Genomic DNA, 17,132 nt, shown 5'->3' on the forward strand with positions numbered 1-17,132 from the left:
ATTCCTCTGATAGAAAGGAAACAGGAAGTCATCAATTTTGGGCTATGTTTTATATTTCTTATTCCACCATCAAAGCTAAGACACCCACTTAAGCCTCAGGATAGTGGTGTCTCCATCACAAATATAAAATAGATCCCTTATACTCCACTTCCAGCAGACTAGGTAACCTAATACAACTTTCACTTCAGACCTTTTATCTAGTCACCATTTCAGATGTTTCAAAGACGAGCAACAGCTGGCCTGACTGATTGCACTATGTTCTGAGCAGGGAAAATACTGTTAAACTGATCCCTGCAATGCCCAAAAATATCTTTTCTCTTTAAAGGATATTTGCTTTTAAAATAGATGACAGGGATTGTGAGAGGATAACACACTCTTATCTAGGTTGAAAGAAAAGCATTAAATAGAAATACATGAAAATCTCTGGCATGAGAAATGAGATACCAAATTTTCCTTATAAGCCTATATTAAGCAATTGGCAAGTTTCGTGATTTAAATATACATATAGCCAAAGTTCAATTCACACAAAACTTTTAAAATAAAATTAAAAAATTAAGCATATCTGAAACCTATTTAAAATGTAAAGATTTCATGCTAACTTTCAGGGCAAAGCAGTTCACATTTAAAAACTGAAACATCTCTATGGTTTTTATAACACTAGAGATATTCTCCACTGAAGAATGTAGGCCTAACCATTATCACTTCCTATCATCCTCACACCAGATTACTTGCTAGTGAAATAAAGTATGCTTAACACATGGCCATTTTCTTTTTTTTAAAGGTTATTTATTTATTTATTTGACACAGAGAGAGAGAGTGTGTGTGCTCACAAGCAGGGGCAGCGGCGGGGGTGGGGGGGTGGGGGCGGGGAAGCAGGCTCCCAGCTGAGCAAGGAGCCCGATGCGGGGCTCGATCCCAGGACCCTGGGATCATGACCTGAGCCGAAGGCAGACGCTTAAGGGACTGAGCCACCCATATGCCCCTGCATGGCCATTTTCTATATGGCAGTTGGCTATGATACTATATCATAAGGAGAAAAATGAATTCAGATAATTTTCAAAAGTCTGATCTAAATATATCACAGACCCAAATTAACATCCTATATAATCTCTCTGAAAGGATGAGTCAATATGCCTTTACGTTTCATAGATTAGAATGATTATATGACTTTAAGAACCAAATTGACACACTTCTGAGAGTAAAAGGGAAAACTAACCAGATACGATAAGGGGATCATAGGCATAATTGGGACTGTCCACGGCAAACTGGTACACATCATTACCCTACCAAAGGCCTATTCATAAAAGGCACTCTTTAGGAGGACCTTAATATCAAGTTTATCTAAGTGATAAAAACAGGCTGATTTAAGTACTGTGTACCTCAGTTTTGTTACCCATAAAATGGACATATTACCCTCTCATCTGCTTCACAATACTTCACTGAGATAAAAACTGTGAGATATTAAACACTTTGCAAATGCAATATGCTGAAGGTATCACCCCTAATGAAAACTAGTAACAACTAGAGAGCTTGCATTTTTCTTTAAGAGCTATTATAGAGTCCAGAAACATTTGAAACTCTTTGAGGACTCATGAATACAGGCAAAGTCTATTTTACATATACACATATACATATATATTATACATCTTTATTATTTTTATCATACGAGAGGTTCTTTTTCAAATATCATAGCTTTTTCCTCCTAAAACCTCCTACATAATTTAAAGAATTAAGATTTTTTTTTTTTTTAAGATTTTATTTATTTGACAGAGAGAGAGACACAGTGAGAGAGGGAACACAAGCAGGGGGAGTGGGAGAGGGAGAAGCAGGCTCCCAGCTAAGCCAGGAGCCCGACGCGGGGCTCGATCCCAGGACCCTGGGATCATGACCCGAGCCGAAGGCAGACGCTTAACAACTGAGCCACCCAGGCACCCCGTAAAGAATTAAGATTTTTGGGGCACCTGGGTGGCTCAGTCATTAAGCGTCTGCCTTTGGCTCGGGTCATGATCCCAGGGTCCTGGGATTGAGCCCCGTGTCGGGCTCCCTGCTCAGCGGGAAGCCTGCTTCTCCCTCTCCCACTCCCTCTGCTTGTGTTCCCTCTCTAGCTGTCTCTCTCTTTGTCAAATAAATAAATAAACTCTTAAAAAAAAAAAGAATTAAGATTTTTAAAAATATATGTATTTTGGCAAAAGATAATCACACAGGAACTGCTGACATTAAAAGACATAGGTTAAGCTATTTTAAATACAGACAATTCAATTACTATCTTGATTCAGAACTAATAAAAGCACTAATTTCCTATGGAGTTCTCTGTATGAAATAGAAGAGTGATTTCAGCAATGCAACTGTGGGTGGTTGTACCAGTACAACTCAACATTACAACAGTAATAGTAATGATATATATTAATGTAGCTAGATTATGTACCACACTGGGAGTACGTGGAGGTCAATATCAACCACTACTGAAATACACCACTCACTCGCTCAAGTGTTAATGGCAATTCCAGCAAGCATTAATAATCTGAAATCATGTTCCTTGAAGCAAGAGGCAGTACAATCTGTTTCATGTATATCCTATCATTGGCACCTATTATTATGATAGCCACTCAGTGGGAACTCAGAAGTGCTTAACTAATTACCATATTTATTTACACTGATTAAAATCAGAAATGTGTACTTGGGGGGAATTAAAATGGGAAGAGAAATAAAATGTTTATGTAAAGACATTAGAATTATAGGTTACTATTTGAGTTCTTTTAATGCTGTTCTAGTATCCTAGTAATTAAAAGATGTTAAACTATTAACTTCACAAAAATATTCAATAAAAGGGTTACTACAATAATAATGACAATCTGCTAAGATTTATTGAGTACTATGTATCAGCATTGTAAAAACTCATGTACAGAAACAAAAGACATACAATCCTTTTCTCTGGGAAGTTCATTCTATTGATCCCCTCTCAATAAAATAAATTCAATTGATCCCTCTCAATAAAAACAATGCTTAAATGCGTTAATACTGAGCTGTGGGTGAGTTTCTCAAAGTACTTTCTGACTTTATTAGTTTACTTTATCTTGCGATCTCCTGAAAAACCTTATTATTATTAGGGAGATTATTTAGAGGACCTTTTGAGGCCCTTTTCCATTTCTATGACGCTACTGTCAATGTTAACTGATCTTCAGATTCCATGCATGATTTCTGAGCTGACTCTGTCCAGTATTTCAAAGAGAGAAAAATCTGTCAAGGAACAGGCTTCATAAGCAATGATCCCTATACCTGGTAGATGATGAGAACCAAGAAACTTTTTAAAAATAAGAATTCCCAAACTCCAAACCAGATTGCTAAATCAGGATCTCCAGAGCTGAGATCTGGAAATCTGAATTTTTTAGAAACTCGTGGGTAGGTCTGATGATCAAAAAAAAGAGACCAGTATTGAAAATACAGACACCCTGGCTTCAAGATTCTAGACATTTATTTTATGGAGCTGATGGGCTGACAGAATAGTATGCTACTGACTTCTAAACATGGAAGAAATTATACACAAATAGGGTTTCAAATAAATATGTCTACCAGCCAGTTTTATTCATAGGGGTTTTTAAATAACACTGTAAAAAATGTTTCTAACTAGAAATTAATAATTAAAATCTATTTGAAGTAAATCTCATGGTTAACAGATTATCTTTATAAAAAGCTTCCCTAAAGAAGTATTATTCTGAGGAAATAATTTTATGAAATTATTCACAGAAACTACTAATTCACTACTGGAGATATAAGCTTTCCCGTCAGCAGTCTTACAGATGTTAGAACTAAAAGACATTTTCCGAACAACTCAATCCCTAGATTTCTGGATGGGGGAATAGAGGCCCAGAAAGGTTGAAGTAATTTACTGAAGGTCAAGCAACTACTTAGTAACAGAGCCAGGATTAGATCCCAAGTCTTCTACAAGGTGTTTTTCCTTAAACAAACAATAAAAACATAAAGATTATCATTTGTCTAGATGTTTACAGAAAGGTCTAAAACTTCTAGATTCAAAAGCTGAATTTATCTCTGTAGGATTGTGATCTAATTTTTGTTGTGTTTCTGTGCTCACTTACTTTCTGTCTACAAAAAATATATATTAATTAATAATATAAGGCAATTTAAAAAAATAAAATCTTACCATTTCGTCTGGTGTTCCATGGCGATCAAACTGGTAAAGTGATGCTACATGAGTGACGATCCACCAACTAAAACCTAATGGATCCCTGGGCTGGATTACAGGCACAGAAGGTCGTCTTTGGTCACTTGATTTTTCAAAGAGTGTTTTAAGTAGTTTATTCAACCAGTTCCAAAATGACTATAGAAAGAGAGGTAGTATGATTCAATTAAATAAAGAACATAACCTTTGGTTTGGGCTTTTTCCACCATTTGCACAAATATACACACACAAAAAAACAAAACACGTTTATAAAACTTAAATAATAATAAAAACACAAGAACTAGAGCCTAATTAGTACTTTACAAAGATTCTACATGTTCCACAATCACATCTTCTGCTGTCCAGGCGTAGCCATTATCCTGACCTTCATAATAAATCATCCCCCCTCCCTTTTTTGTTTTGTCACACAGGTATATAAGCCTAAATCAGATATCGTTTGGCTTTCCACCACTGATTTTTTTAATGCGTTTGTATTCTTAAGTGGCCTAATTCTATTCTTTCATAACTTGCTTCTTTTCCTCAACATGTGTTTCTGAGATTCATCCACTTTAATAGAGTATAGCCCCAGCTCATCAGAGTATTCTAATATATGACTATATGGTAAGCCATTTACCTGATATACTGTTGTTGAACATTGGATGAGTTTTTAGTAAATTCTTTTTTCTAAGTATTTGTCCATTTCATAAACCTATTCAAGTTATTAGGCATACAGTTGATGACAATACCTCAACTTTTAAAATATCTGCAGAATCTGAAGTCATGTTCCTTTTTAAATTTCTAGTATTGACTGTAATAATTTCAGGAAAAATTAGCCAATTTTAGTAATCTTTTTGAAGAGCCAACTTTTGACTGTTTTGATCATTTTCATTGATTTGATCATCTTTGTTATTTTCAATTTCATAAATCTGTGTTAGTTTTATTTGCTACCTTTTACTTTCTTTGGTTTTATAATGCAGGGATTTTCTTCCCTAACTTTGTGTGTGATGAATTCTTAGCTCATTGATTTTCAACTTTTTTCCCCCTCTAACATCTGTATTTAAAGTTATAAATTTCCCTGTGTATCATTAGCTACAGTCCCAAAGCTTTAACTAGTATGTTAGTTATCATTTACTTTGAAATATTTTACAATTTCAATTATATCTTCTTTCACCTATCTCAATATTTCTATGCATATGTATATCTCTCCTTGTAGTTCAGGCAATTTTTATTTTCTACATTTAATACTTTGTTCTTAGCCACATAAAAATGTTAATTTGCTTTACCTTCCTGATAAGTTGAACCTTTTATCAGTACAGAATGACTTAATGCTTTTGTTGGTTTTAAAGTCTAATTTTCTCCAATATTAGTGTAATACGTTACCTTTCTTACATCTTTTCCTATCAATTCTGAGCCCTTCTGCATTTTGTTTTAGATTACCTCTTGTAAACAGCTTACATTCTGTTCTGACAGTGTATCTTTTAAATGAGCATTTCAGTAGTCCACTTGCAGTTAATGACTCATACATTTAGTTTTAAATCTACCATCTTATTCTGTATTTGTTTGTATACCTATGTTTTCCACAAACACCCCTTTCTTGAGTTCTTTTGGGTTATATATTTCTTTTCTTCCCCCTCTACTAGCTTGTAAGTTAAAGTCTACTTTCTCTTCTTTCAGTGATTACCTTAGAAATAATAGCATACATCCAAATGTCTTGATAATATATATCTTTGCTCTTCTCTTAGACAAAATAAGGACCTTAAATTCATTTATTACCTATCTAATTTCTAGGCCAGATTACTGTGTCCTTTAACTCTCTTTTTTAAATTCCAGTAGATTATATTACTGATTTATACAAAACATTTACTACTTTCTTTGTGCTTTATTCCTTCATACATCACACCACTTCCCCCCTTCCCCAATTCAGGCATCATTCTTCTAAAATATATCTTTTAGAATTCCCTTCAATTCTGCTTCATTGACAATAGCTTTGTTTCACCACACTCTTGAAAGATTTCGTTGGTAAAAAATTTTAGGTTGACAACTACTTTGCTTTAATACAATAAAGGTACCAGTCCACTGGCCTCCTTTGCTTTTGAGAAGTCAGTTTACAGTCTAATTGTCACTCTTTTGAAGGTAACATAATTTCCTGTCTGAATGCTTTTAGCTCTTCTCTTTGTCTTTGATGTTCCACAGTTTCACCATGATGTATCTCGGTCTGCTTTTCTTTTTTTATTCACCCTACGTAGAACTGATTGGGTTTCTTAATATGATAACTTTCATTAACACTGGAAAAATTTCTGCCATTTTCTCTTCAAGTATTTGCTCTGTTCCACTCTCTATTTCCTCTCCTTTGGGACTACAGATAAAAGCATTATCAGATTTCCTCTGTATTCTCACATGCTGCATTTAGCTACCAGGTCTCTTCTATTTCCTTTCATCTGTAACAGTTCTTCAGTAATTATCTTTCATAATTTCATAATTAGATTCACAGTATACATTTTTCGCAAGAATACCAAAGAAACATTTTTCTTCTTTCATTGCATCATATTGAGGGTACATAATATCAATTTGTCCTATTATTGGTTAACTTTGATCACATGGCTAAGATGGTATCTGCCAGGTTTTCTACACCATAAAGTTATGGCTCCCCTTGTAATTGGTATTGTATAGATACAGCAAGCTGTGCAATTATTCTGTTTTTCATCATACTTTTGGCAGCCACTGAGGATTCATGCCTGAAACAATTACTAAGGAGGTTGTCAACTGGTGATTTTCTAATTCCATCAACATCTACATTTATTAGGAAGAACTCACCTTCCCTCTATTTATTTATTTATTATTTATTTATTTGTTTATTTATATCAGTATGGAACCATAAACACTTATTGTATAGATCACAATCCTTTGTTATCTTTTGTTTCTCAAATTATCCTAGGTTTAGAGTGTGGGAGATCTTCATGTTGGCTCTTTTGTCCTTTTGACATGTCCTCATTATTTTCTGAGTACCTCCTTAGTTTCCGGTACAGAATGTTCCAGTCTCATTTTTCATTTTCCATGCATCAGTGTGGAAGATCAAGACATTTGCCAAAGGAGCTTTGTTTCTTTTCAATAGAGGTTAGTAATTTCAACACCAAGACATTGCAGTTTCCTCATTGTTACTCAGATACCATCGTTTGTAGGCCCACCTAGTGGATAAGGTAGGAAATGCATGTACGTACACACAAATCTCTATCTAGTTCCAATTATTAAAAAACATTATTTCATACTGATCTCTCAAATTCCACTCCAACACATTATCTTTCACTCTATCTTTCCCTCTTTCCATATTTATAACTCAATTTTCCAACAGTGGCAAAGTGGTTCTTAATTACCCATAATGTACTTACTAATTTGCTCAGTCCTAGAGTACAAATATCTAGAATTGCTAATCCATATATAACACTGTAAGACAAATCTACAAACAAGAGTCCAGGATCTGAAGTTCGTTATAATTCTTTTGTCTTTAGCCTTAGCGTAAATTGTCAAAGTAGTGCATTCCAAGTCCTCCAGGTCAGTTCCCTCCCGACCCCGGCCCCCATAGCTCCTCCCATGTGTTATTCACTTGTAATACAGTTAGGTTCAAGTGTTTTTCTTTATATTCCACTGAATTCCTCTTCCGTACACGTTGATTTATTTCTGGAGCATGTTAAAAATTAACATGGTTCTAATGTCATAACACATTCAAACCCTTCTACTCCATTTGTCACTCACCAATCTCCCATTCCTACCCACCAATTTCAATAGTTCCTGATTTGTCTTTCCAGTATTTATCTGGGACAACTAAGCATACACATTTCCTATTTTCCCCTTCATACACAGAAGGTGGCATCCTATAAGTATTCTTTTGCACTTTGCTTATTTAACAATAAGTCCTGGAAATCAAACCATTATCAGTTCAGATATTTTATTCATTCTATTGAACAAATACATAATACTCTAATGTGCTAATAAACCATGGTTTTACTCTCCTGTGTATGGGCATTTAGGTAGTTTTTAACATTGTGCTTTTACAAATAATGCAACAAAGAGCCTGAGGCATATGAATTTTTGAATTGCTATAGGTATATACTAAAGGTAAACTTCTACAAGTGGGAATGCTAGGGTCAAAGTTATAAAATTCTTGGCCCATACATTTTGAATCATTGTGTTGTTGTTTTTGGTATTGATGTTTTTATTTCACAGAAAATTTTTACAAGAATCTTTTTATAATGCTTAAAGGTGGCAACATATATAAATTTACACATACATGTGGCAGCTGAAATATAATGTATACAGGTCAGAAACTACTAGATTGCACATGGCATCGCACAGGTGTCCCCTGCCTTATTTGTGGCACTTTGGGGAGTGCACCTAAAATATATTTAGGTCTGTTTCCCCAAAAAAGGAGTGCATTAATTTAGCTATTCTTTTCTTTTTCTTAAACATGCATTTTCTTACATAATCATGTGGTAGGAAAATAACATGGGCTGTACCATCAAATAAATCCACACTGGAAGCCCTGTTTATCATATTCTGACTGTTATATAAACAGTTTACTTAACCTCACACCCATTCTACTTGCTGGCACATAAGAAGTATCACTCAAGGAATATTAATTTGCTTTCCTTCTCTGAAATTGAAGTCTAATTGATGTTTACTAGATAGTGAGTGCTGGGTTTTTAGGAAACAGTCATACACATAGATCCAGCATTTAGAATATTTCTTGGAACACAAATATGTCCCTGATCAAATTAGTTTACTTCCATTCCTGGAATTCCCATCTAATTTGGGGTGTATGTGAATTTCCAAACATTCCTGAGTCTCTCTTAGGCTTCTCTAATTGCTTCTTGGGAAGCATCATCCTCTTGGCTTCACAGAAGTCAGCAGGAGCCCAGGCAACATTTGAAAATAACTTAAAAACCCTGAACAGCCTCTCCCCTTCGGGTAATTTCCTTAGAACATTAGTCCTTCGAACACAGACCTGGTTGCAGAAAATGTCTCTTTCTCAGCAGGAAAACTCCAAATCCCATTCAATCTTCACCTCCCTCATTCTAGGGATGGGGTGGGGGAGGCAAGGGATGGGGAGACGGAATCAAATACTTCTTTCTGGAAGAATGTTAGCATGCCTGTGCACAAGCATGTGCACACACACGATTTCCTCTTTTAAAAACATAATGAATACATTGTATACATCAGTGCTGCCACATAACAAAGTTTCAAAATCTTTGTACAAGATGAAAAAAACACAAAAAACAAAACAAAACAAAACCTCTGCCTTCAGTCCGGAAAGCTTGTAAGAACAGGCCCTATGTGGAGCTCAGCCGGCTGTCAACATGTCTTCTGTGATATCATTAACACCCAGGTGGATGAAGCAGAGAAGCTGCCCTGCTTTTCCTGAAATTTTCAATTGTTTTTTCTGTTTTTCTTTCTTGGCTTATCCTCATCCATCTCCATCCCCAAAGACACTGCATGTCAGATAGTCAGTACAAAGAGTAATTTTTAACTTGCTTCTTTATTGTCTTAGAAGAAACTTTCTGTCATTTTGTTTCCTTTTGGTTTGGTCACTTTTTCTTAGTCTTGAGCTTTCTATCAAGGGAGTATCTCACAGTTTCGGTCCATATAATATCTATACAGTAAAGAGATGAGACCTACATCACTTTTTTCTAAGCTGAGGGCTGCTCTGTTGTGTCATACTGTTTATTCATTCCAGAGGCTGGAAGTCCAAGATCAGGGGTCTGTCATAGTGGAGTCAGGGCCCTTCTCTAGATAACAGATTTCTGGCTGCGTTCTCACAAGGAGGAAGGCTTTCTGAGTCTTTTTAAATGTTAACTTGTTTTTTATGATGTTTTTGAAAAGTCTAGTGCAGGTCAAATTACTTTGCTCTTGTAAGTTATTAGGTGTTTTTGTCTAGAAAATTTGATAATTTCCTAAAGGACCTAAAGTCATTTTCCGTATTTCTGAAGTCAAGTAGTTTTAACAGGATATACCTTGGGATGGATTATTTGGAGTTAATCTTTCCAGTGATCTGGTAGGCCCTTTCAATATGTAGAATTAGCTTTTTTTTTTTTAATTTTTTTTAGGAATGTTTTCTTGGATAATAGTTTTGAATGTTAGCTATATCCTATTCTGTTTTCTTCTTTAGGGACTCCATTTATATATATAGCTGTTTCTTCTTTGCTTATCTTCCATTTCAGCTATTTTCTAACTCTTTATATTCCTTTCTTCATCTAATTTTTATTCCCCTGGTTGTTTTCTGTCTTTCTTCCATACCCCTGATTAAATTTTCATTTGAGTATATTCTTCTTGGGCACCTTGTCACTTATTCAACTCTAAAATGATTTTTCTTTCATTTCTCTCCTGTATTCCACTTACTCTTTCCATTCACTTCTGGCTTTAGTCTACTTGTTTTTAACAACTAAATATCTTATTCAGGGTGTTTTTGTACAGCCCCAAATGCCTGCCTGTTTAATCTGGAGTGTTATAATTTTCTTCTGTTTCACAGTTGTTTCTTGGAGAAAGGGTTCATCAGCTAAAGTGTATCAATTCTGTTTCCTAGTAGTAACTTTATAAACACTTGTTTCAAAGTTTCTTTTTCCTTTCTTTCATTTAGTAGATTTAGACTACTTTAAAAGATTTCTAGTTCAGTGGAGCCCTCTTTTGCCAATATACCAAAGTCCCATTTCTTTCCTGGATTTCCTTTCTTTTTTGGTGGTGGTGGTAGGAGAGTGGGGTGTGAGAATTTTGATTTTGTTTTTCTAGATCATTTTACCCTTTTATTTCCTTTCACCTCCCAATCACCAAGGGTACCATTCCTTTTTTTGCCTTTTTATTCTCCAGAAGGTCTACCTTCAAAGAGTGCCTCCTCATGTCATATACACACTTTCAAGTTCTAGCCCATTCTCTGACTTACAAGGAAACAATCTCAGTATTTTCACAAACTGGCAGTGGTTTTAGACCAATTTGAGGACTACTGCTAGCATTTTTTCTCAGGCTGCCCTTGCTTGCTAGAAAGTTTTATGGTAGAGCTTTGGTGGTGGTTTTTACCGTTAACATTTTTATCATTCCTATCTTGTAGTTATGCTATCAACGTTGTGTGTGTGTGTGTGTGTGTAGTTTTATTTGTTCTTGCTATTCTATATTTTGGGGGGGAGTTACTAGGGGAGATACAGATTTAAGTATCTACCCATTGTCTGTGGCTGCTTAGAAGTCACTGGCTTGAGATTTTTAGTACAATCTAGGCAACAGCAACTCAGGCTATAAAGCTGTATGAGGGCTGGCTTGCAAATATACTGAAGAAATTTTAAACTGCAAGGCATCACAGTAAAAGACATGCAATTTTCCTTACAAATTTAGTTGAGTTTCTAGTTCATCCTTTTGGGGGCCCAGATTTATGGGTAGTCAGTATATCAGTAGGCTACCAACTTGGGTTAACTCTGACCTCTGTCTTCTATTCTTTTACCTTATAGGGTATGAAAGCTAATGTTCAAGTTTATACAATTTAACAACTGCTTATAAGGTTATGGGGCAGTTTCAGTGTTCAGGGGACCTGAGTTCCCACCCACATTTAGTATTTGACCTCAAGAAGTATTTGACCTCAAGACTTCTCACTTTCTACAAGCTTACTGACACATGTAAATGCTTATTATTTGATACCCAGCATGATTAGATTACATTAGATTATTTTTTCAACAGGAAGGTCAAAATGTCTTTCCAGGCATGGAAAATTCTAAGTTGAATTTAAAAATAAAATAGCCTTCAAAGTCTGAATAATATGTTATTTTACTTGTATTAAAAAAATGAAATGACCTCAGATTTTCATTATTTTAAGATAAGTAAGTCTAGTTACTACATCAAATGAACAGCATATAAATCATTTAGGTTAAGCAATACATATTGCTATGCAAATTTCTACAATATATTTTAAAATTATGCTTACTTTTTTATTTAAAATTTAGAGAAAGATTAAGAGAATCAAATATGAACATGCCTACATTAATTATATGTAGTTTACATGTTCAAGTCTGAAGTTGGTAAAATAAGAAAAATTATAAAGAAATATAAAATTCTTAAATGATAAGCTTTACAGAAAATGGAAAAATTGATGTTTACCATGTCAGTGAGACAAAACATCCTGGCAAATGATCAAAGGAAAAAAATCCCGAGACTCTAATGTTGAAATCTCACCAAAGGAAGCTGAACTCTGACAAACCAAAATGCGAGGAAAATATTTTTTTCTTACTTAATAATAAGATGTGCTAAATTTATACTTCAGTAAATTTATTGCTAGGATAATAACTGAAAATATAGTACTTGTAAATTCACAAAAATACGTTTGTTTTTAAAAAGAGAGAGCACCACCCAAACCCCAAATTGTGGAAAACTGGGAAATTATAAAACCCATGAAAAATCAAAGGACTTTTTCATATAACATAAATCATTGTATCATTTCATAATTAATTATTTGTACTTACTTCTACCTGTATTTCTCTTTTTCTACTAATCCACAACACCTGAAATAAAATAAAGCCCCATTCTGAAGAGTTGGCTCAAAATGAGGTCCAAGATTTCTTATGTTCCCCTTTGCACTTTTCTTCCTCCTTTCTTGAAATAATGCCATAAAATTCAGTAATAAAAACCGACTTTATTTCTCCCCAATCTAAATCTGCCATATTTCTTAATTAAATTGTTTTCTGGATTACTAGACAGTATGAAGTATTTTAGCTTAAAAGATTCTTGACAGAACAACAGCAAAAAACTTGAGAAAATAAGAGTCAAATCCTGCACTTCTCCTAGAAGTTTCATATTGCCACTTTAGGGTTAAAAATGTAGTAGGTGTTTGGTACTCAGTGCTCTGTTTGGTGGTGGTGGTGGTGGTGGTTGTCTTACATAAGGAACTTTGTAGCATTTTTCTTGGCAAAAACCATTGCAAAATTTCAATGTAAGAGTTAGGAACAGTAATTAACACATCAACTTTACAACTTACTTCTGAAAGAGACCATTTACTTCTGTGTTCCAGAAGATGAATGACTAGAACCCATAATTCTTTAATGCAGGAACATCGGCAGTGGTGACTTGCTAACGCTTCAGAAGGCCTAACCTGTAGAGAAGAAGCAAATTCAATTCTGTAAGAATTTTACATGCTACATCTTTCTCTCCAAATGTTTTAAAAGGATTTAGATGACTTAAAACTGATGTTCAATTATATAAAATTGTTTACAAAATATGTGCCATTCCATTAAATTTTAAAATAAATCCCCATTTTACTTTTTTTTTTAAAGTAGGTCCCATGCCCAGCGTGGAGCCCAACGTGGGGCTCAAACTCATGACTCTGAGATCAAGACCTGAGCAGATATCAAGAGTCAGATGTCCAACTGACTGAGCCTGCCCCTAAATTCCCATTTTACAACCAAAAGTATAGAATGAACTTTATTTTCAACCTTTAAAAAAACCCTTTGCTTTAGGGGTGTCTGGGCGGCTGAGTTGTTAAGCCTCTGACTCATGGTTTCAGCTCAGGTCATGATCTGTGTCCTGAGATGGAACCCCAGGTCAGGCTCCATGCTCAGCATGGAATCTGCTTATCCCTCTCCCTCTGTCCCTCCCCACTGTTCGAGTGTGCTCTCTCTAAAAATCAATCAATAAAATCTTAAAAAACAAAAATGAAACCAAAAACCTTTGCTTTAATCATCAATGTTCAACAAACTTTTTCTGTAAAGGGCTAGATAGCAAATATATGAGGCTTTATTGGGACACAGTCTGTCACAACTCCTCAACTCTGTCACTGTCGTACAGCATCAGCCATAGACAATAGGTTAAAAAAAAAAAAAAAAAAAGGATGGGCTGTGGTCCAGTAAAATTTACAAAACAGACAATGTGTCAGATTTGGCCTCAGGGCAATGATTTCCTAACCCTGATCTAATCCATCAGCCACAAGAGAAAAACTTCTAATAAAAAGATTAGAAAACAAATTTTAATCCACTATAAAGCAGACTAAAAAGTTTTTACAAGTCAAAATAAATACAATTAGGGATTTATAAAGGTTAAGCAATTTTATTTTATTTATTTTTTAATATTTTATTTATTTGACAGAGAGAGACACAGCGAGAGAGGGAACACAAGAGGGGGGGGGGGAGGAGCGGTGGGAGAGGGAAAAGCAGGCTTCCCGCCGAGCAGGGAGCCAGACGTGGGACTCGATCCCAGGACCCTGGGATCATGACCTGAGCCGAAGGCAGCCGCTTAACTCACTGAGCCACCCAGGCGCCCCAAGGTTAAGCAATTTTAGGTTAAGCTTTTTTTTTTTTAACAAATATATCCTCAATGGCCCTAAATAATGCAAGGCATATGCACTATATTTGCAAGTATAACTAGACTTCAGAAATTCATTATGTAATTACTATTTCACATACACTACATTCATGTTTCTAACATAACACAGAGTCAAAGATAACTGTTAAGATATTACTAAATCGAGAGGCTGCTGGGAAGATGGCAGAGTAGGACGTCCCTGGGCTCACCAAGGGCATCACCCTTGGATGCCTAGAGAGCATCCAAGTCGGCATAAATAACCCAGAAAGCAGCCCGAAAACTGGCAGAACAGACTCTCCGCAGCCCGGCATAGACAAGTGGCCACAGCGAAGCAGATCCACCCCCTCTGATCGCTCTTGGCAAGATCCCATCAAAGCGGTGCCACAAGCCTGGCAATGTGCACGCGGCCCAGACAAGGGTCAGCACCACTCCAAAGTGAGTCCTGCCCCAGGGAGAGGGGAAGAAACCACACACCAGTCTGACTGTGACCCCAGCAGTGGGCTGGGGGCAGGCAGTGGGTCTGACTGCAGACCCCACTCACCAACAAAAGCTTCTCAGGGGACTACACAGGGACAGTGCCTGCAGTTTGGTGCTACTGCATCTCTGGCAAATGCCTGGTCTGACTCAACTCAAGCCCAAGGCAGCCCTGGACCAGCCCACTAACACCACGGGCACCAGACTCTGCCCACAACAGGTAGAGAGCCATCGTAGACAACAGGACTGAAGGCAAACACATCCTAGCCACAACGGTAGGACACCCCTGGAGCAACACACATAGTAGACACCCCCTGAAGCACCAGGTTCTGGGGGACAGACATTGTACTACAGGACCTCTTCTTCATAAAGCCACAACTTTCAAGTGCAGGAGACGTAGCGGACTTTCCTAACACAGAAAAACAGACAACGCAAGAGAGAGAATGAGGAGACAGAGGAATATGTCCCAAATCAAAGAACAAGACAAAATCAGAGCAGGAGACCTAAGTGACACTGAGGTAAGTAATATGTCTGATAGCGAATTTAAAGTAACGCTCATAAAGATAATTGCTAGAATTGAGGAAGGAGTCCAGGACCTCCATGAGACCCTCCACCAAGAGACAGAAGACATAAAAAAGAACCAGTTAAGAGTACTGGACTCATTAAATGGAAATAAAAACAGACCATCTGGAATAAATAGCAAGCAAGAGGAAGTAGAAGAAAGGATCAGCCACGTGGAGGACAGAGCCATGGAAAGCAATCAAGCCAAGCAGATGAGAGGGGGAAAAAATACGCAAAATGAAAATAGACCCAGGGAACTCAGCAACACTGTCAGGCTTAACAGTCGCATGATAGGGATCCCAGAAGAAGAGTGAGAAAAGGGGGCAGAAGATTCGTCTGAAGAAATAATAGCTGAAAACTTCCTGAATCTGGGGAAAGAAAGAGAAATCCAGATCCAGGAAGCACAGAGAGCCCTCAACATAACCAACCCAAAGAGGTCTGCGCCAAGACACAAAGTAAATAAGATGCCCAAAAGTAGTGATAAAGAGAGAATTTTAAAAGCAGCAAGAGAAAGGAAAGCAGGTACATACAAGGGAAACCCCATATGGCTACAAGTGGGCTTTTCAACAGAAACTCTGCAGGCCAGAAGAAAGTGGCATGATAAATTCCAACTGCTAAAAGGAAAAAATCTATAGCCAAGAATACTCTATCCAGCAAGGCTTTCATTTAGAATAGAGGGAGAGACAGAGTTTCCCAGAAAAACAAAAATTAAAAGCAAAACCAGCCACGTCCCTGTCACACACGATGCCATTGGCCTGTGGGCCCCAAATTCAGTCCAGCCACCCTCCTGCCCGAGTCAGCATGCACGGCCTGCCACCTGCTCAATGCCAAGTCAACACGCCTTCACCTCAGATTGCCAAGGGCTCAAATTGACACTCTTCTCAAATTCCTGCCCCTGTGCTCAAGTCTGTGCACAAAAGTGGGCATAATTATAACAGCAGAATGAAGCAACCCAAACATCTAACGATTTCTGTGGAATATATAATGGATAAAAGGAGTGTGCTAGGCTGAGAACATCTCCAACAAGCACATCAGAGAACAATACATACAGCATGATTCTGGTTAGTAAAAAAAAAAAAAAAAAACCTGGGAAGAATAAAACAAGATGAAACCAGAGAGGCAGACAAACCATAAGAGACTTCTTAAGCATAGGAAAGAAACTAAGGCTTGCTGGAGGGGGGTGGGGGGTGGGGATGGGGTAACTGGGTGGTGGGCATGAAGGAGGGCATGTGATGGAATGAGCACTGGGTGTTGTATGCAACTGATGAATCACTGAACTCTACCTCTGAAACTAATAATACACTATATTGTTAATTGAACTTAAAAAAAGAGGAACCCCCCACCCCCCCAAAAAATATTACTAAATCATGTCTGGTCAATCCACTAAATAACATCAATTATAAAATTATATAGACCAGATTTAGAAGATTTTGATAATACATAAAACACAATCTAAATTTTAAAAAATTATAAATCCTGATTTCCCATAAGGTTTATGCTAACAATTTGAAATAACTGATAAATCAACACATTTCCATTGCTGGAAAATGAGTAGGTATTGTAGCATCTTCAAATCACTGTCTGCATTAAACACTCAAAC

The 17,132-nt window shown here is 36.6% G+C and overlaps 1 protein-coding gene across 5 annotated transcripts in view; it reads right to left on the bottom strand.

Annotated features, from left to right (window-relative positions):
* MMS22L (MMS22 like, DNA repair protein) overlaps window positions 1–17,132 on the bottom strand; it is a 134,476-nt gene that overhangs the window by 106,360 nt on the left and 10,984 nt on the right. For all 5 annotated transcript variants that reach the window (XM_064597894.1, XM_064597892.1, XM_064597891.1 and 2 more), the window contains 2 exons: window positions 13,179–13,292; window positions 4,160–4,336 (listed from right to left, as the gene is read on the bottom strand). In XM_064597894.1, coding sequence (XP_064453964.1) covers window positions 4,160–4,336; window positions 13,179–13,292 — 291 coding nt within the window. The remainder of the gene's footprint in view (window positions 1–4,159; window positions 4,337–13,178; window positions 13,293–17,132) is intronic.

The sequence above is a fragment of the Mirounga angustirostris genome, unplaced genomic scaffold (genome assembly GCF_029215605.1).
Source record: "Mirounga angustirostris isolate CCGP_5_RB_7025 unplaced genomic scaffold, mMirAng1.0.hap1 SCAF_8, whole genome shotgun sequence".
Classification (NCBI taxonomy): Eukaryota; Metazoa; Chordata; class Mammalia; order Carnivora; family Phocidae; genus Mirounga; species Mirounga angustirostris.